Source organism: Panthera leo, chromosome B1, assembly GCF_018350215.1.
Source record: "Panthera leo isolate Ple1 chromosome B1, P.leo_Ple1_pat1.1, whole genome shotgun sequence".
Classification (NCBI taxonomy): Eukaryota; Metazoa; Chordata; class Mammalia; order Carnivora; family Felidae; genus Panthera; species Panthera leo.
Genome location: NC_056682.1, coordinates 52,733,486 through 52,754,698, shown reverse-complemented (window position 1 = coordinate 52,754,698; position 21,213 = coordinate 52,733,486). Strand labels below are relative to the sequence as shown.

Here is a 21,213-nt window from a genome sequence, read left to right as displayed (position 1 = left end):
GACAAATACTTTCAGGTGTCAAAAAGGCCCCTTCAAGTTCTTAAAGCAGCAGTATCCAGAGGCCAGCAAGAATTGCCCTTTGCTAAGAGCAAGGCAATGGAAAAACCAGCACACCTTCCTCTTCCGTATGCAAACAAAAGCAGCATGCATTTGCAACTGGCTTCAGCTCTAAATTCAGAACAACTCAATCTCCTTAAAAGGACAGGCAGAAAAGAATTGGTTAAAAGACTTACCTTGCCTGGGGGGAAGGTAATTTATTTTTCTAACATAATCCCTATCACTGCCAAGGTTGTTTCTGGTTCTAGTCCCAAGATAACCTGAGGGAGAACTACCATACCAGCCAAGAGCACCTATGTATGTGCCCCCAAGGCCAGCCTGACAATTGCTGAGATTTGCTACCAAGAGACATTACTGAGAGTGGAATAAGCTTTTTTTTTTGTCCCTTCAGTAAAGCAATCTCCTGTTGGATGAGCAAAAACCAAAAGCTAAATTCAATAAATAACAATTTATATCATAAAGTACTTTTCCTGGACATCCATAACTCTAAATATAGAACCCTGTTTTAGACAAAAAGAGGGAGAGAGACTCTCAGGAAGTTAATTCATGAATGCTGTATGTCTCTTTAATAACTGGTTTAATATGTTTTAATTGGTAATATATTCACATGGCTCAAAATTCAAAAGGTTCATTTTCACATCAGTATTCACAGCAACATTATTCACAAGTGAGGGAAACAACTCAAGTGTCCATGGTGGATGAATGGATTGAAAAATGTGATATATACATCATTCAGTGTTAGGAAGGAAACCATATGACATGTTACAACATGGATGAACCTTGAGGACATTATGCCAAGTGTAATCAACCATGAAAAGATGAATACTATATTATTTCACTTATATGAGGTACCTAAAGTAGTCAAATTCATACAGACAAAAACTAAAATGGCAGTTACCAGGGGCTGGGGAAGAGGAAATAGAAAGCTGTTGTTTAATTGGTTTAGAGTTTCAGTTTTGCAAAATGAAAAGTGTTTTCACTGAAAACCTGTTTCACAATGATGTGAATACACTTAACGCTACTGAACTGTATACTTAAAAATGGCTAAGACGGTAAAGAATAAAATGAAATAAAACTAGGGATGCCCGGGTGGCTCAGTCCGTTAAGCATCTGACTTTGGCTCAGGTGATGATCTCACAGTTCATGGGTTCGAGCCTCACATAGATAGGGCCGTGTGCTGGCAGCCCAGAGCCTGGAGCCTGCTTCGGATTCTGTGTCTCCCTCTCTCTCTGCTCCTCCCCCACTCGTGTTCTGTCTCTCTATCTCTCTAAAAATAAACATTAAAACATTTTTTAATAATAAAAAATAAAATGAAACTTAACCTTAACCTCCCTATATTTTTTTAACTTCCCTATATTTTAAATATATTTTCTTATTATTTAAATGGCTAATAAAGAAGCATAGAAGTGACTATTAAAAAGTGGTTAAGTTGGTTAAAAATTCAAAAGGCTCTAAGGCATATGTGGTAAAAATGCTTTCCCCACCCTTATCTTTCACCTACCCAGTTATCCCTTCCATGGGCAAATGACGTTACAAATTCCTTGCAAATATTTCCAAAGATAAATTAAATATGTTCAAATGCATACACTCCTTTCTTCTCTTTTTAATGTTTGTTTATTTTTGAGGGGGGGGTAGAGTGAGAGGGAGACAGAGAATATGAAACAGGCTCAGGCACTGAGCTGTCAGCACAGAGCCCAGTGTGGGGCTCAACCCCACAAACCATGAGATCATGACCTGAGCCAAAGTCAGACACTTAACTGAATAAGCCACTCAGGCACCTCTTCCCCCTTCTCTTTTTTTTTTTTTTTTTTTTACACAAGTAACATGCAATATACATATCCTGTACTTCTCTTGGAGACAACTCTATTACCATTACATAATGAATTTCCTAATTTTTAAAGCCTATGTGATATCCTATTGTTTGCACATACAGTATGTATACAAACACTCCCCTGATAATGCACATTTAGGTTATTTCCAATTTCTGTTATTACAAACAGGGCTGTAACTGTGCCGGTACATTTGCAGAATAAATTCCTAGAAATTAAATTTCTGGGTCAAGGGTATCTACTTTGTAATTTGTTGGATACCATCAAGGGCTCTCCAGAAAGGTTGTACCAATTTACACTCCCACCCACAGGTATCAGAGTTCCTGTTTCCCTACACCTCTGAGTATGTTTGTTTTCTTAGCTCATTAGAGTTTAAAAAAAAAAAAAAAAGGAAAGGATACAGAAGAAAGTGTTATCTAAAACTGTCTCCTGTGCATCATTCCACCTGAGTGCTTAGAAAGAAAGTGCCTAGCAAATGTGGCCTGACCTTTTGATGGGACACAATTGGGCAGGTGACAGATCTCACTGGAAGCAGTGACACACCCCTGGCCACCCCACACACACCTTCCCCATTTAATTGGTCCTCAATCTAGCACCACAGACCAGCCCCAACTCGGACTGACCTGCTCAGGGTGGTAACCGGAAAGTTAAACAACTTTGGTTTTCTCAAAGACTGACAAATCATTCTGTGGCCAAACAAGCTACTTAAGAGTTGATCTCACAAAGTTCCCTACATAAATGAACTGGCTCTGAAAGAAACTGGCTTAATTGATAAGCAGTCCCCAGAAGATCCAGAAAACACTTTAGAGTTTCCTACCAACCTATATAATAAACAAACTCTCGAAACACCACAAATGAGGCAAAGCTTTTAAAGAAACCATTCGGGTAACACTGGGTGATATACATTTTTTCACTGTGTTATTTTTTTAACCCTTAAAATTATTTAACAATTTTGAGATCCTTTGATAATATTATAATTGCTTGTTTCTTTATTACCCAAAGGAATTATTTCATAATAAAACATATTTTCACAGCTTTCCAGTAACATCTACCACAATGCTATTTCCTTCATCACATATTTACACATAATTCCCATTGTCCCCTTTCTGCCTTAAATATTTGCAAGCATTAATATAAAAGTCAACTTTATTGTGGTATAATGTACATACAAAAAAGTACTCCTGCTTTTTTATTTTTTATTTTAAAGATTTTATTTTTAAACAACCTCTGCATCACACATGGGGCTCAAACCCACAACCCCAAGATCAAGAGTCACAGACTCTTCCCACTGAGCCAGCTGGGCGCCCCCATGCTCATTTGAATAGTACATTTCCATCCTGAGTTTTGAAAAATTGATACACCTGCGTAACTACCCTCATTGGGTTCTTTAAAAGGAGACAGTCATCTTACCTGCTCTAGCCATTTCATGTGCACACAAACAATGGACCCTAGCCCTTGAAATGCAAGAAATTCCCTGCCCAGCTCCACTGGCAGATGGCAACACCATACCTCCTTAAGCCCTTTCAGTGCCCAGGGGGTGTTATTAAGATAAGTCATATTCCAGATTCCATATTCCATTTCAACAACTACAATCACGTGTGAAAAAGTGTTCTTGCCAAACCTAATGTCCGCTCGCCTGGAGGAACACAACGTTAAATAAAAGGCCTTTAAACGTTAAAGTACCTTTTAGGTTTTTTTACACGGTCCTTCTCTCTCTCTCAACCACCCTGTGACTTCTCCTCCCTAAACAGTTCTGGGTGGGGGGGGGGGGAGCGCGCAGGTGGTCACAAGGGTTGCAGAACCCTCTCCCACCCTGCTCACTGTACCCAGAGGCTCTCCAATGGACCTCTGAAGCAGCCACTGTGTGTGTGTGTGTGTGTGTGTGTGTGTGTGTGTGTGTGTGTGTGTGTGTGTGTGTGTGTGTGTGTTGACCTGGGCTGAGTACTGTGGTGAGTACCTCCTAGATCTCTACTCAAATAAATATTTGCCAAGTGCTCAGCATGTGCCTGGCACTTAAATATGAGTAAGACTCTGTACCTGCCCTCAGTAAGGTCACATAATTCCATTAATGCAGCCTCATTAATGATTTCAACAGTTGTTTCAGGGTCAGGTTCATATTGAACTTGGAATGAATTGAAGTTCATATACATTGCCGTCAAGGCAGAATAATTCCTTTCAACCTAAGTGCAGGTCTTTCTTGAGGCCCTTGGTAGCTTTCATCACTTTGATTTTTGTCTTTTCCAGTAACCAACATAAGATACTAACTCTTATTAAAACTGAGGCAATTAATACCTCATGAAAAAAATAAAGCTGTTCTCTTAGTTCTCTTCATTGAAATTGAAAGCAGTTTCTGAGGTGAAGAGTGAGTTAGTCTCTGTGGTTTTACCTCTGGTCGTAAATATATTATTTACACAAAAACCAAGCTGTGTTGGGTCATTTCATGGTACCACAAAATGTGATGGCAAATGAGGGTATAACTTTTTTCCTTTTTTTCAAAAAGCAGGTGCCTGGCTTTTCCTGGCAAACTCCTATTTACCCTTCCAGACCAAATGCAGATGGCACCACTTGGGTGAAGACTTCCAGATTCCTAGACAGAAGAAAGAACCACTTCTGTCTTCTCTCCTTTTCTCTCAGCTCATTCCTGCAGCATGTTACTGGGTCATTTACCCATTTTCATGTCTTTAGGGTGACCAACCATCCCCATTTATTGGGGACTGTCCTAGGTTTAGCACTAAAAATCCCAAGTCCTGGGAAACCCCTCAGTCCTAAGAAAATCAGAAAAATACATCCCTCTGCATGATAGTGAGTAGCTATTTAATAAAATAGCCATCACTTATGAGGAGCCAAAACCAACTACTTCACAAACACTGCCTTATTTTTCGAATTTAAGACAACACCGAAAGCAGTTATGATTATCACATTTTATAGAACAAGAGAGGAAACTGAGAGGTAAGTAACTTGCCCAGGATCACAAGGGTACCTGGAATGGAATCCAGGCTTGCCTGTCCCATACCACCACACTGTATTACCGTTTGAGAGTCCAATGGCAGCTCCATACAGCAAGCTCTCGATAAATCTCATGGAATCAGTAATCACTTATCACCATGCTCCTATCACTCAGCATCAGCTAATGTGCCAGTGTTGGTCCTTGAGACAGCTACCAGGCATTTACAGGAGGGTCCATGTGATAGGAGGGACATATATAAAAAGCATATTTATTTACATGCACTGCTTTTAACTTAGCTGGCTTTTATGTAAGTGCCACCTGCAGAACACGCTGAAGACGTGCATGCCAACATGCTCTGCATGCCTCATGTTCCCTCACAAAGATAACAGGGAAGCTTTCCTGACTTGACCATTTAACACACTTGGCTCTGTCCAGGCGAGCCAATCCAGCTGCTAGGCCAGACCCAAGGGCTGTCTTCAGGTGGGACCTCCTGAACCAATGGCACAGAGCAGAGTACTGGGAAGACAGGCCACACTTCTCCATGATGAGGTGCTCCGTGGAGGTCAGCTTACCATTTGTTGATCCTTTAATTTGGGAAACATTACTGACTTCAGCACCTTCCTAGCTGGTATGGGTTACATTTTAGAATTTAAGTACTGTGTGCATTCACACAGTGTGTGTGTGTGTGTGTGTGTGTGTGTGTGTGTGTGTGTGTATTTTTAACATTGTTGCGGTTGTAACTCTCCTGATCAGAAAAGCATCCTCCATCTTTGTCTTTTGACTCCAGGTGATAGGGGTTAGAAAGCAACCTCTCCACTCCCTCCCACAAGTTCAAAAAGCAGAACTATGGGGAGGGACCATTTCTCCCTGTTTTAAAACATAAGTTCTAAAGAAAGTTTTATTTCTAATATAATTTATTGTCAAACTGGCTAGCATACAGTGGGTACAGTGCGCTCTTAGAGTTTCAGAGAGAACGCAAGAGTTCGAGAACGCGGGGCCACAGCGCCCCACCCCCTCCCCAACACGCCCACCTCGAGCTGCCATTGTATGGAGATACTTCAGGCCAGCTATCTCACTCTGGGCCTCCCGAAAGGCTCCGGAGCCAGTTGCCCCTCCTCCCCCAGGGGGTGCCGTCTGGCTCCCCTGAGAGGGGGAGGGGGAAACTAGGAGCTATAGACCCAGCCCCGGCGCCACTTCCACGGTTAATCAGTTTACCTGGGATGTGTATTTGGCTGCACCCCCCTGGGGACCTTCCCTGGCCACCCAGGGTCAGAGGATAATTTAAAAAACTCTTCAAAGCCGGGACCCTTCTCGGAGCCAGCTTAAGACTGGAAACCTGGGAGGGACAGGCTTTACTCTTCAAAGTGAGAACAAATGCGAAAAGATTTAGCACTTAGTAGGTAGTCAGTAAACGTTAACTTTGTTTCTCGGGTCTGGACTTCACCTCCCCGCCAGAAGCCATCTCCAACCAACCCGATCCTGTCCCTTCCTGAAATTCGACAAGACCAGAGGTGTTGTTTTGTTTTTTTCCATTTTGAACTAGTGGTTGCCACTTCCTTTTCTCTCCCAGCGCAAAGCACCCGGACCTTTTCTCAGGCTTCATTTTGTTCAACTGTAAATCGGAGCGGGGTAGCACAGGCTTGCCGTCCTTGCCGGGTCTGACATTCACAGGAAATATTCAGTCGTGCCCGTTAGATTATTTCTAACCCCGGCCCTCCGAACAAGAGGACGCTCCACTTACGGAAGCTGCTGCAAAGTGTCTATTTAAGTCAGGTCTTACAAAGAAGCCCCTCTGCGCTTCCCGAGTTCCTGGACGCTGACCAGGCATGCGCTTTCAGTGCACCCCTCACAAGTGCGGCGGCATACCAGCCGCAGTGCACAATAAGTGCACAGAACGCCGTGGCCCCGAGGCACCCACAAGGTGCTAGCCTCCGTTCAACCCATCTCCGCTGCTCCAGTCCCTCCTTTGTTCCAGGTGTGAAATCCCGACAGGAAAATCATCTGCCACTCCGAAGGATCTTCCAACTGGGCCGCCAAATGGCCCAGAAGATCTTGGGCCCTAGCCAATGTAATCAGTTCCCTGCTGAGGACCCTAAGGGAGGGCCGAGAGGAAATGCGAACAGAAACCCCGCGACCGCTAGTGCTGTCCATCAAGGGCTGCCGGGGCTGCTCCTCCCAGCTCTTCGTGGAGCCTGTCGGCCGCCAGCGCTCACCTACCGCGCACAGACATACCCGACGTCGGGGCTGCTTGGGGACACACTCAGACCCTGCACCCTGCAGTCCTCTTTCAGAAAAGCATTTAGGAAGCAGGCCTGCCCTCACCTAACAGAATATGGGCTTCTTGGGGCTGTGACCTTCACCACCACCAAACGTGCCGCGGCCGCCAGCTTGTCTTCCACTTTCCTTTCCTTGGAAATTCACGCATCCTGCCCCCTCCCCACCGCTCCCCACCATACGCACACTTGTGGAAAATTAAACGCCCCCAAGCAGTGTTCGGGACAGCCTGTTCCGGGAGCCAACGGGCCCGGGTACTTGCGCTCAGTACTCACCGAGGTTGGGGTGTCGAGCGGCGGGGTTGGCCCTGCCGGGCAGGCTGTGCAGCACCGGGCTGTCGAAGGGACCGGCGGAGGCGGCGGCGGCCGCGGCCCAGGACGCGCCCACGTCGGCCATGTAGGCTGGGTAGGGGCTGGAGTAGGAGCCTGCGAAGCCCGCACGCCCGTACTGCTCGCGGCCGGGGAGGCCCGCGCCCGCCGCTCCGCCACCACTGCTGTAGGCCGCGGCTTCCCGGGCGGCTGCGGCGGCGGCGGCGGCGGCCAGGGACCCGGTGGTTCCCGGGAAGGAGAAGCGCGGGGACACAGGCGGGGGCGTGTAGGCCGCTCCCTCGGCCCCCGCCTGGCTCCAGCCCGGGCTGCTCTGCTGGGTTCCGGGCCCGGCGCCCGCCGGGGCCCCGCCGGAGCTGCCGCCAGAGGTGGCTCCGGACGCGGCACTCCCGCCTCCGCCCTGGAGATAGGACAGGCCCAGCACCGAGGAGGGCACCCGCGGCGTGGGCACGTAGACGGGAGACGAGGCAGCGCCCGCGCTGTGCATGAAGGCGCCAGGGCCGCCCGCCTCGTAGGCCCCGGGAGGCGGGCCGTGGTTGGCGGCCATGGCCAAGCTCTGGTACATGGCCTCTGGGAGCTCTCCGCCTCCGAGTCCTCTCTCTCACTCGCGAGTCAAGGCGCAAGGCGGGGAGAGAATAATAATAATAATAATAATAATAATAATAATAATAATAATAATATACAGGTGACGGCTGTCACGTAAATGAAGATCCAAAATCAAAAGTAAAAATGCAAATCCCTCAAAAATATATACGTATTAAATCCAGCATCGAGCAAAACACTCTAGGCTCTTGTTTACAGGAAAATCCCAAATTGAACTTTTGGTTCTTCCCGGAGGTGCTGGAGAAGGGGCGGGATCTACCCCAGGGCCTAGAGGTCCTGAGCGCCTACACGAGTGGCAGAAGACACGGGGTAGTGCCTGGGCGCCGGTACGGGGCACGGGCCTTCGGGTCACGCCGGTGGCTGTGGCTGCGCACCCTCTTCAGGACACCCGCAGACTCCGGCTCTGGGTGCGGTAAGGCTGGCTCCGATGCGGAGGGTTGGGTTGGCTCCTGTCCTCCTCGCCGCAGCCGCGGTCCTAGAAGAACGACAAAAAGGGACACAAGTTCACCCGGAGCCCACTTTCCTTGTGCTCGGCTGCTTCTCCCGCACCGCAAACCAAAGAAATCGCCACTTTCGGCGCCCAGCCTTGGAGGCCACGAAGTTCCGAAGGAAGCTGCGGTCTTTGTTTTTCTCAGCCCGCGGGGTCTGACTGCCCCAGGGAAGCCTAGGCAGGGGAGCCTTAGAGAAGTGGGGCTTCACGGTTATTAGACATGTAATTATTGACTGTGACCTAGTCAATTTTTTTTGGTATTGCTTGTCAGGAAAGACTCTCGTCACAGATAAGTTTAAGGGTTTCAGTTTTCGCCGGAATGCCTGGGACCCAAGAAATATCGCTCATCTTTGTTCCCCGACCCAACCCTAAGCGTCCCTGGCCATGAAAAAACTTTAGATTGCCCATGAAACACAATGACAAACTTTAAAAAAACCAGCAACTTAAGAAAATTTTGTTTGCAATCTTTTTATTAAAACTAGAGGTAGAGTCTAAATGTTTACACATGAGCATAGTGTCTGCTAAATCTCTGTGAAAAGGATTGTGAAATCTCTTATCCATCCACACTACCATATGGAAGTCAAATCAGACGAGACATTTGTTTCTGGCAAATAGTTATATTTTAGTGATTTTGCAGATTGGATATTAAAACCGGAATAGTGAGGGAAATGTACAATTCACTTTGTTGAACTACTCACTGGACCATTCAGATTCACTGAATGGGTTTTTTCCCATATAGAATCACTGGTCCACCCGTGGAGGGAAATCAGAACACCAATGACAAACTGAAGGGGAAGAACAGTTCGTAGGGCTTGGTTATGCCCTTGTATCCTGTGTTTCTATTTTCTCAGGCAATTTTTCTGATAAAATAAGAGCTCAGTGTTCTGAAGCACCTGCTCTGTCTCAGGTCTTTTTTTTCTCCACAGCTCCTCAAATAAAAGTGTGTCTCCTCATTTTACAAAAGAGGGAACTGAAGCATCGTAAAGTTTTGAAACCTGCCAAAGATCAAAGTACAATTAAAGGAGCTGGGGGACAGAATCCGTGGGTCTCCAGGGATTTGAGGCTGACCACTACATTCCCGCTTGTCTCCTTAAGAGACAGCCACTTTTTAACACTGGTTTCTTTTTCATTGCCACAGAATTACAAAAACATCAATTGACCTTTATTATACTAAACCCAGGCTCTGTCACTTACTGAATAAATGACTTTAGACACATTACTTAACTTCTGTGCCTCAGTTTCCTCATTTGCAAAAATGCAAATGTTAAAGGTACCTATCTTGTGGAGTCATGGTGAGGACTGTAAGGATTGTAAACTAATATATGTAAAGCAAGTATAATAGGGTTTTATAAAACTTGTAACAGGTACAAAGTTCTATATAATTGTTGGCTATTGTTATTATTATTACAGATCTCTAATGTACCATAAGACAATGCCTCAGATATAATCATACTATAATGAATGGTCATCTTAATTATTGTAAAAAATTCTGAAAATCTAATCTACACTACATCTGATATACCTATATAATGCTTTTAACCATCTTTGCAACATCACTAATGATAATGGAGTTAATAGAACTGTATTCTATAGTCACATGTCAACTTCTAGATGGTTTATTATTTGCTTTCAAAACTATACAACAAATTATTGGTTTGTTGGACATTTCCTTCCAGGAAGAAGTTTGGCTAGAGGGTAGATACAAAAAATTTGATCTGAGGGGCACATGGCTGGCTCGGTCAGTAGAGCATGCAACTCATGATCTCAGGGTTGTGAGTTCGAGCCCTACAGTTGGGTATAGAGATTACTTAAAACTAAAATATTACAAAAAATTTTTTATCTGAAATCACCAACTTCACTCTTTGAAAATGAAGGCAAAAAATTAGTAACTTATAGGAATCTGTGCGCTTCAATAAGTAAACTCATAGGCTTACCTTGATAAAATATTCAGTATTTAATTTTTAAATAAAATAGTTCACCTATTTCATTGTATTTTCTGTAATACTCAACTTCTGTAGTTCTAATGCATAACATCATACTTTTTTCTCACATAACTGCAGAGAAGGAAGATTTATAATTTTGCAAGCCAACTTACACACAGATGCTAATTTACCAGCTTTAAAATGTAAATGCTAAAAATGCCATAAATCTAACACTCATCTTTACTAAATTCTCGGCCTTTTTAAAATGGCTGGTACATTACCTGGGCATTGGATTACTGAACAAAAGAAGGTGGAGAAAATACCCCTCTACACCTTTCTGAAAAGACAAGAAATTCTGCTTGCTTCTGTTATTAAGCCTCGGTTCAGGCGTCTGGCCGTGGAGGAAGCAGAGAGAGCTGCTGAGAATGGCAGAAGAGATCTGGCCTCATCATGGGGACTCAGGCCTGATCCCCAATTTTTCACTCTCCTCCAGATCACTCATTTCGGTTCACCTCCAATTCACAGACCAAATAGATGCTTTCTTCGTGATTTAGCCCACGGCCCTTTTCCGATCTATTTCTGATAGTGGGAGAATCGAAAACTTGCCCTAATGTCTGTGTTTATTTACAGGTCACTCCTGCTCTTTGGGCTCAGCCTCTCGCCTTCACTCTCGGCCTGCTGCGCAGAAAACTGTCACACACGAACGCACACACTAGCCAGCAGTAATATAGCTGTCCGCTGCTGGGGAACGTGGAGACTCAGAAGTTTAGGAGGGGGGAGGAGGCACCACTCCGTTATCCCAAATGAAACCCTACTTTAAAAGCCTGAAACCTGCTCTTGGCTGTCCATTCCATTTCTGAGAAACACAGGAAATACTTGCCTTCGGCGCTTCCCCAACCTTCCCCGAAAAGCCATCCGTGCGGCCCCAAATCCCTCCAGCCTTGGGTCCTCCACCCTGCTTCCCAACCGAAAGGCCTCCTCGTTCCCTCAACCTGGTGGCAGTTCACCATCCGGGCATCCTCCTCCTACCTGAAGGACCCCCCAACCCAAAGCCAAGGGACATAATACTGTGGATCGGGCAGCTAACCGTGGCCAGCGGAGGAACGTCACTGCCTTCCTCCCGGGTTCCGGCCCTCAGCTACTTTTACCCAGAAGCAGTGTGGGTGGGTGGGGTTGTTAGCTTCGTGGGTGGCGTTCTGACTCTCTGGACCCCAGTCAGGAAGGCTAGAAGGCTGGCCAGAAGGGCATAAAACGTCCGGGCGCTAAGTAGCCATTCCCGGCTTCGAAGCGCCTCCCCGGGGCCCAAGGCCCAGTTACGCAGCCTCCCACAGCCACTCTGAGTCCCCGGAGTCACCGACCGGCGACACTCCTCGCCTGAGTCCCTCCGTGCGACCTGTCCCGGGTCAGTTGATCAGTGTGATTCCGCACGGCCATCATCACCATCCAGGCCCTGGCCTGGGGAGGTGCAAACAAGGGCTGGAGAATATATACGCTGGGGCAGGGATTAAAAACGTTCAAGTTCACACACACACAAAAAATCCAAAAGCACTTCGAATATCCCTCTCCGCTTTCCCCGCAAATCTTAACTTTGCTTTAAAGAAGCTGTTAAGCCAAAGCGAAAAGTTAAGCGGGCTTTGGCCAGTTTGGGGAGGAGGGAGTGATCAACGTCTCCTTTCCACCCACTAGTTACCTCTCCACTCCCAGGCAAACAAGCGCGGAGGAGCTCTGGGTTTCTCAAACGGTGGGAAAGAGCAAGGAGAAGACAGAAAACGCAGTACCTGGCGGGACTTGAGCTTCCTGGAGGGCCGGCGCACGCTCCCCTGAGCGCCCTGGGAGCTTTGGCAGCGGCGGTGCCTCTCGCGGCCACTGTGCCGGCCGCCTCCGAGTCCCCCACCTCCCGGCGCTAGTCCCCTCGCCCCTGCGCTCCAGCTCCCGAGCGCTGACTGGCCTGTGGGAGTCACGTGCAAGGGCGGGGGGCGGGGGTGCGCCGCAGAGGCTGCACCTCCGCTCGGCGCCGGGCTTCGGGGCTGTTCAAAAGACTCCCCCAGCAGGCAAAGTCCAGGCGCTCGGATCTCGGAAAATGCTAAAGTGCCACCGGTCGGGGCGCAGGGCTTCACCCACCGCCCTGCCAGAGGTCAATCCGGTTTGCAGTTTTGCCCAGGGTCGGCTTTATTCAGGAGTCCCCCCCCCCCACCTCCTCCCTCCACCCCACCCCCCCACCCCGCCTCCCGGTGGTCCTGGTCCAGCCCCAGCCCAGGACTCGCGGGGCAAGGGGCGGCGCTGATAGACGGGAAGGTGACCTTTTGGGCGAGACCCCTGATCGGCTGTGTAGCACAGGGTTACCAGGGGTGCCCGGCTAGCTGCGAGTCTCCAGGAGGTAGTGGATAGCGGGGTTCCTGCTAGCCCCGAAGTGCCGGTGGAAAAGACACCAAACCTGGGACTGGCCCACTCAAGTCAGAGCGCAGAGACCAAAGTTTCCCTTCCGCCTTCCCAGCAGCCTGGGGAGTCCGCAAGGCGGCCCTCCAGCCCTCAGTTTTATGTATTTATGCAAAACGTGCACCCCTTCCTGGCGACGCTTCCCATCTCCTGTGGCCTCCTCCCTTCAGATCTTTCCGTTTTCCCAGCAGCTTTCGGCGCCGCTGCACCAATCCTAGGGACGTGGCGGGGTCCTGGGAGGCTTGGCAGTCCAGCGGGAGCAGGCTTTCCCAGCCGAGAGGGCTCTTCCAAGGCTCAGCCCCCTCCCTAGGACTGGGGGCGGGGAGGGTGGCAGGCCTGAGTCTGTAGTCGGCGTCAGTGCCTAGAGGCCCCAGCTCAGCGGGGCTGCGATCCGGAGAGTCCCTCAGACAGGTCTAAAGGTTAATAGAGCAATCACAGGGCCCTATTACCGCGTAAAAATAACCCATCGATTACCGCAGCCTTCAGCCCCAGATAACACCCGGCCGGTGGCTCTCAGCCTTTCGGTTAAACTCCCCCCACCCCGCCCCACTAAGGCCGAGTTTCTTTCCCTAGAGCAGGTTTTTCATACCAGATTAGAGGGGTCGGGAGGGGGCCGGGGTACCATCCTACACGAAACTTGTGCGTCTGCGAAGGAAGGGTAAGGGGCTACGCCAGCTTCAGCTGTTGGTAATCAGTGGTGGATTCCTGGCCTGCGCGAGGGCAACCTGAGCGCTGAGGACGAGAGTAGGACGCAGGGCTGATTGGAAGGAAAACCCCACAGGGATCGTGGCCAACTCGTGGGGATTCTCAGGAAAATCCCGGAGGAAGGACTGAGCGCGGCTGCGCGGGGAGTTCTCTTTCCTGAGCTCAACGTTCGGAGGTCCAGAGGGGCCGGAGCCTAGGAGAGAAAACTGAGGCGCCCGGCGGAGCGACGTAAGGTCTGCGCTGCGGCTGGGCGCACCCACGCCTCCCCGTCCCACCCCTAGGAGCTGCTGGCCCAGGACCCTTCGAGCCCCGGAAGCTTAGGGCGGTGTGTTTAGGAACCCTTCTCCAGCTTCCCTCAACTCCTCGCCAGCGCCTCTGCAGAATTTGGCGCAGCAGATCCCAGGTGTCTAGGAACTTAAGAGGGAGGGTGTTCTGAGGACCCCGGAGGCTGGAGCTGGGGAGAGGCGGTTTGGGGGAGGACACTCGGCGGGCGCACGCATATTCAGCCGAATGGTGGAGAAGGGTGCTCGATCTCTGCGCAGTCTGAAACAACATCCCCATTGGCCTACGAGGGCTTTCTGGAGAGTTAAAAGTCTGGGCTAGTCGAGCGGCAAGTTGTTCTGGCCTTTCTTTTCTCAGTGGGGATTTGTGGCTCCAGCGATGCCTTAGGTCTCAGAGCTGCCTTCCACACGCGGTCCTCAGCGCCGAGCCTGGGCAGTGAATTTTCTTAGCAACAAGCCTTGGGCTTGGGGCTTAGCGTCTGGCCATCCAAGCGTCCTCACCAAAGCCAAGGACGCAGGCCACTCCTAGGCAGACTTCTTCCAGCAGCGCAGGATGTGTGCTGAGTTTCACATTAGCTGGGTGCCCAGGGGCGAGCCTCCCACATCACTGCCCCCACACCAGAGCTCTCGGACCTTCAGTCTCCTGGGGGGGGGGGGGGTGGGGGGGGAAGGAAGGGTGCACAACAGGCCCTGCCTGCTTTTTGTGGCTGTTGTGAGACCCTAGATAGAAAAGCCTGCTTTTCTTAAGCGCTCTCTTGCTAGGAACCCCGGATTCACGGCTGTGGGGGCGGGGTGGGGGCGAATCTTCTGACAAGGGACATGACAGCTCTTTTACCCACGCCCCCCACCCCCCACCCCGCTGGCGCTCTTCAGGTGTGCTGAGATCTGGGAATCTTGAAAGATTCCTTGATTCTAAGAATGCGCCTGGGATGGAGAAGTTTGTGTCTCTTTCCGGTGGCCTTTTTCTCTGGGCCCGGCGCTCCAAATTTTCTCCCCAAAGGGCTCAGCTCAAGGATGGCCCAGAAGGTGGTTGGCTAGCGGTCTGTTCCTTTGGGGGTGTTTCATTTTGCCTCATTCCCTGCCTCCATTTTCGCCCGGCCCCCTCCCTCTCCCCTCTCTAGGACAAGGCGGGAGCCCCCGCGGCCGGCCGCTGCGCGTTGCCAGGAGCGGGGAGCATTTCAAGGCCTCGCTGGCCCGCCGGCTGGAGGAGGTTTATCGGCTGCCGCTAAGTTCCCAGGCTTCTCTCTAGCTCAGGAGGCCGCTGGGAAGGGGAGGGGGTGCTTTGAGGTTCGGAGTCTTGGCTATTTTTAAGGACATGTCCCTGGGCTGGCCTGGGATGGTGGCCCAACACCACTCACGTTCTTTTCTTTTCTTTCCCATAGTCAAGAGGGAAAATTTGACACTGCAAAATTTTTTTTTACTAAGGGCCTGGGTCTAATGAAGAGTCAAGTCCTGAGATTTTAGACAAATAAGAATTATTTAGATGTACTGCACTCTTAAAAACAAACAAAAAGTCTCCCCGGGGCCCCTGGATGGCTCAGTCGGTTAAGCGTCCGACTTCGGCTCAGGTCATGATCTCACTGTTCGTGGGTTCGTGGGTTTGAGCCCCGAGTGGGCTCTGTGCTGACAGCTAGGAGCCTGGAGCCTGCTTCAGATTGTGTCTCCCTTTCTCTTTGCCCCTCCCCTGCTCACACTGTTTCTCAAAAATAAATGAATGTAAATTAAAAAAAATTTTTTTTAATCTCCCCAGGACACAAGAATAGATTGCATTTTCTTGCTCCACTAAGGTCTCCCGGACATGAGCTGGTCCAAACCCTGGTAGAGACACAGTTGTGTTTGGACATAGTGTACAGAGGAAGCTGAACTCTAGTTTCCTGAACAAAAGGGTTAATAAACTGGGCGATGGAATTCACGGTGACACCAGCGAGGGTCTACCCTCACGGGGTAACCGGATTTCCTAGCCGGAGCCGAGCCAGCTTATTTTAAACGGAGCGCAACCTCAGGTGCCACAATCTCAGATTTGGGTTAGTAAGCCGTTTGGCAACCTGCGGCCATCAGCCTCCGCGGACAGCCACCCGAAAACCAACCGTGTCTGAAGAAACACGGGGCCCCCAAAGTCTTCTAATTGGAACAAGAGACCCCCATAGGGAGAGAGAACCAGAGGGGCGACAGGAGTCTCCCCTCGCCCTTTATAACGAATCCCTCCCAGATGTAGACGCTTCTTATGGACTAGAGCGCCAGGGCTCATGACAAGACATGCAAAGTGACCCGCGCTGAACGTAGGCTGGCTCCGGTCCCCACAGGGCCCTCGAATTCCCCCACCGGGTCCATACGTTTCCTCCTTCCTCTGCGACTCCCGGGCCTTGCTCGTGTGGCCCACCTTGCTCCCAGGGCAAACCCACGCCCCCACAAGCGGGCGGAGCTGGGAGAACCAAATTGCGGAGCAGGGCCGTTCAGCTGATGCAAACATGCAGAACGAATTAAGCTGCACAGCTACGGAGACCTTCTTTCCCTCCTAGAGCCCGGTGTTCCACACCCAGAATTCTTTGTGAGGGGCGGGGAGGGAAGGGCGTCGGGGACCTAGAGACCCTTGCCCCCTCCCACCGGGAACCGAGCTCTGCACCCCAGGAAGTGATCCTCACCCGCTGGCACATGTAACGGAGCAAAGGCAGCAACGCTTTCCGATTCTGTCTTGTTTTTAAAAATACTATTCGGTGTTGCAAAGTGAAGCCATGATGTCGCTCACAGACCGTGGCGAACGCCTCCTTGGTGCTTCGGGCTGTGAGGATTGGAGTTTTTGGCACAGCTCCTAATATTTTATAGTCATTTCAAGATTATAGAACGCTCCCAGATTTCATTTTTTTTCTCTCGAGGAAACAACATCGACGAGCGAGAGGGAGGAAGAGAAGGTGTTACTGTCTCATAGGAACAGGAACTCCGAGACCGGAGAGGTTAAGACACCTGTCCCAGGTGGCAAAGACTGTGCACTCGGCAGCAGGTCTTGAATCTAGATTCCTGAGTCTCAGTTCTTTTTTCCACTCTAGTTAATATTGAGTTTATATCTATAATGAAACTTTTTTAAACCTGCATTTTGTTTTTCAAATATTTCTAAATTTGCTTTAATGAATACGCCCGACACTTAAAAATTAAAATCAATTTAAAACAAAGCAGGTCGTGTCTCATAACCTAACAGCCCGTGGGAAGGGAAAGAAAAACAAAAACGAGGCCCCACATTTTCATTAAATTCGGGAAGGATGCCAGCGACTTTTTAAATGGGGAGGGCGCTCCTTAGGTCCCGGGGCCGCAGAGGGCAGAACTGAAACCCAGTCTCTGCGGCGCCCGAAAGTCCGGGCACTTGGGCCAGCAGGCTGCGGATCCCGGATCGTTCAACTCACTGCGGCCACGCTGATGCCTTTGCACAGGCCCCTTTCCCCCTTCCCAGCCTGGCTCCTTCTCTCCCTCCTCACCCAAGAACCTTATGAAAACAGCAGCAAACGGGAGCTTCCTGTACCCACTGTCCAAGCTCCATGGAGACTCCTTGCCTGCAGACTCTGAGCTGAGGGGAGGGCCTCTACCCTTTGGGGACCAAAACTGTCACCTCTGGGATCTCTCTTGGTGACATGGGCCTCAATATGTTTACTTGTGGGTCCTCCCCACTCCCTCCCTGGCAGAGACTTTTAGAAACTACAGTGCTGACAACACCGAGTCCATAACAAGAACTCCATAAATGTTCTTGGAATACATAGAATATTAATTTGCTTTATCCACAGGCCTTATGTTCCCTGGAGTTATAAATTCATTTATCTGTGGTTGGTTATACACAGCCCTCCCCACACACACCCCAGAAGGTAAGCTCCACGAGGGCCGCGACTGTGGCTGGCACACAGTAGTTGCTCAATAAATGTTTGTTGAATGATTAAAACTACAAAAGGGATTGCTAATGGCATCTCCCAGGGCTGCTGGCAGTTGGAGAATGGAGCACTCCCCTCAAAGGGGAATGTGTCTCCTGGCACATAGTAGGTGCCCAGGGTCACCACCAGTTCACAAAGTAAGTCACTGAGGTCCAGGCTGGACACCAAGAGAGTAGCACAGTCTGGGTTACTGGAGAGCATTTATCTGCAATGCTCAGCCCCACCCTGGCCAACTACAAATCTGCCCAAATCTAGGCTGCCCCTAGGGAAACCCCGGAGTCCCTGGACTCCGGAATCTGCAGGAAGAAGGGATTTCCGGGCACGGAGCGAAGTCAGGATTTTGGAAGTTGAGTTAAACTGAAGAACCTGATTAGGCGCTGAGGCGGTGGCGACTGGCAAGGGAGGCCTAGGGACTCCCCGGAACAAAGAGCAAAGACGGACAAGGGTGCCCGGTGTACCGTCTCCGGAGCACGGAGGGCCCAGACCCACAACTCCTGAAAAGATAGAGCCAGGCAGACACTAGGACCCAGAAAAAATGAAGGGGGGCTATGGAGAGAGTCAGAAACAGGAGAAAGGAGAGAATGGGGGGGAGGTAGACAAGGGAAGGCAGGCCGAGAGGAGCACAGAGAAAAAGTAGGGGGCAGCAACTGAGAGTGAGAGGGGCCTTAGCAAGCCGGAGAGGGACGGGATCACTCATGCATTCCTCCCTTCCTCCTTTCCATATTCATTGAGCACCTACTCTGTGCCAGGAACTTTCCCGGCACTCGGATTCGGCATGGAACAAAATAGAGAAAACTCTGTTTCCAGGAGATTACATTCTATAAGAGGAAGACAGACAATAAAAAATTCAAATATATTGAGTATTAATGGTGGAGCGTTATGGGAAAAACAGCAGGGAATAGACACGCAGAGAGAGCAGAGAGGAATTAAAGACGGAGACCAGAGAAAAGAGGGAGGGGAAGATGGGAGAGAAAAGCACAAATCTAGAGAAAGAAGATGAAATGGGAATCAAGAGACCTGGCGACAGAAATAGAGACAGCTCGGGAAAAAGCCAGCAAGAGAAATGGGAAGGAAAGCGCCAGGCCTCCATCGGAGGAGAGGGACCAGATAGGGACGAGGTCAATCCGGAGTCGTGGGCTTACCCCGCCCCCCACTCCCATCCCCCGCCCAGCTGCCAGGGAGGGCAGTGGTGGTGACGAGGACACCAGCGGCTGGAGCGCTGCCAGTTGTCAGACCCCGACGCACATATCGGGGGACTTGTGAGGCCACCAGAGACGTGATGTTCCGATCGCCAGCTCGGGCGCGTTTCCGCACAGGCTGCCCCCTCCTCCGTCAGCCCCTGCACCCTTCCCCTGGCCACGGAGCCCGAGGTGACCCGGAGTTGGAGAAGACGCCCAGGCAGGCGCCGCGACCTGGCGCGGCAGAGCGAGAGACAGGAAAGTGTCAAGGAAGCGCGAAGCCCAAGTGCGAAAACAGCGGCAGGGGTGGGGGGCGGGGCGGGGGCGGCTGGAGGCCTTGAGGTCCTTCACGCCTGTGAGGACCCACTCCAGACAGGCCTGGGCTTCCCTGTAAAGGACAGTAACGTGGCTTTACGTGCCACCAACCCACAGTTGTAGCAGGTGCCCATAGAGAGTGCTCTGTTCATTCTTGTAACACCCATCTGGGCTTGGAGGTACTCATTGTTTGGAAATAATTGGTTTCTTGCAACAGCAGGAGAAAAGCAGAGGCATGCAGCTTGCAATAACTACACCCATCTATCTCCCTCCAAGGGTATGTACTATACTCTGACCTGAGAGAGTATGAAGACTGGAAGATCCCTGGCATTCCTTGTCTTTTCAACTAGTTTCAACTCCCCCGCCCACCCCATTCATTTGGTATCTGTGAGTTTGGTTGGAAGACACAGGTGCTCTAGATTTCAAGTTTGCTTTCTTCCACAGCCCCAGGCCCTCTTCAGCAGAAGCACTAATAAACAGCAAATTGCCACAGGGCAAGAAACTACAGGGAGACAGAGCATGAAGCAAAGGTCTGAGTGAAATGGAATAATCAGCACCTAGAAGAAGGGGAGCTTTTCACTCTTGGAGGTGCAGAGCTAACCCTAGGAGTCTCTGCTAACCTCCCATACTCCCTCGGCCATCTCCTACCACCTCACCTCAGGAGCTGGAGCCTTTCCCTGGTGAGGGGAACGAATCTCCCACCCACCCCCTTACAAAGTCTCTGGAGAAGTCCCCACTCTGCTTGGGGGGTGTGGTGGGGATAAGGCAGAAGGCTGAGAGCAGATAGTATAAGACAGAGCCTCATCAATCAAAAGTGATCAATTTCTCAATCACCATGTGAGAAATGTCTTTAGTCCACTTCAAAAGCCCTAAATTTTCATCCCCTCTCTCTCCCCTCCCCCAACCCCTCCCTGCTTCAGTAGTTAGCACACACTCATTCCTCACCAGATTTATTCATTCATTTCTTTATTTTCTGCTCTCTTCCTCCCCCACCCCACACCTCCATATACCACTATTGTTAGGGACTCTGACATCCTCACCCCAAACTTGTTGAACGTGGCTCCTGAGCAGATGTATTGTTCCCAGTATGCTTCAGGATAAGAACAGCTAAATCTAAGTTAGCCTTTAATCTGTAAAAGAGGATTGCTGGGATCTTCAAGCCCTACAGTTGTATACATGACTGATCCAAACTTGAAATCACATACATGATCCTCAACTGGGGAATAGATACAGGGATATGTATCCACACAACAGAATACTACTTGGGAACAAAAGACAATGAGATGCAAACACGTGCAGCAACATGAGTGAATCTCGGGCACTGGGGCTGCACGAAAGAGGCCAGACTCAAAAGACTAAGTGAATCCATTCATATGACACAGTCACACTGGCAAAACCATAGGGACAGAAAACAGATCAGTGGTTGTTGCCAGGGGCAGGGGGGTGAGGAAGAGGTGGCTACAAAAGGGGAGAAGGGAATTTTGGGGAGTGCTGGTACTGTTCTATATTTTGATTGTGGGAGTAGTTACACCATTTGTGTGTTTGTCAAAACTCAAAGAACTGTACACTAAAAAGGATAAATTTACTGGAAGTAAACTTCATCTCAATAAATTAGTTTTCTCGAAAAGCAGGGGGGAAACAGTATGGCTGGGGTAGGATAAGATTCTTCAGCCCTTATTTTATCTCTCTCTCTGCCCTCCCCCCCCCCACCCCTGTGCGTGCAGCCATCCCCAGTCCATAGCGAGACGCCACATCCCTGGTACATGTTCAACTCCCACCTAAAACACTTCAGAAGAGTGATTTATATACAAAAGAAAGCCTTGCATCTCTTTCAAAAGGATCCAGTTTCCAAGGCTGGTCCTCCCTATTGCTCATCCTTCCTCCAGATCCACGGGAAATGCTATGGCAGTTCCAGTGCCTGCTTCCTACATGTCCCACA

The 21,213-nt window shown here is 49.8% G+C and overlaps 1 protein-coding gene across 4 annotated transcripts in view; it reads right to left on the bottom strand.

The window, feature by feature from the left end:
* GATA4 (GATA binding protein 4) overlaps window positions 1-21,213 on the bottom strand; it is an 80,014-nt gene that overhangs the window by 41,045 nt on the left and 17,756 nt on the right. For 2 of the 4 annotated variants that reach the window (XM_042935029.1, XM_042935032.1), the window contains exons 1-2: window positions 12,227-12,328; window positions 7,383-8,511 (exon numbers count right to left, since the gene is read on the bottom strand). In XM_042935029.1, the coding sequence (XP_042790963.1) occupies window positions 7,383-7,998 (616 nt within the window). In that variant the 5' untranslated portion in view covers window positions 7,999-8,511; window positions 12,227-12,328. Of the gene's footprint in view, window positions 1-7,382; window positions 8,512-12,226; window positions 12,329-13,473; window positions 13,707-21,213 lie in introns of those variants that run through there. The other 2 variants (XM_042935031.1, XM_042935030.1) reach the window with 2 other exon arrangements.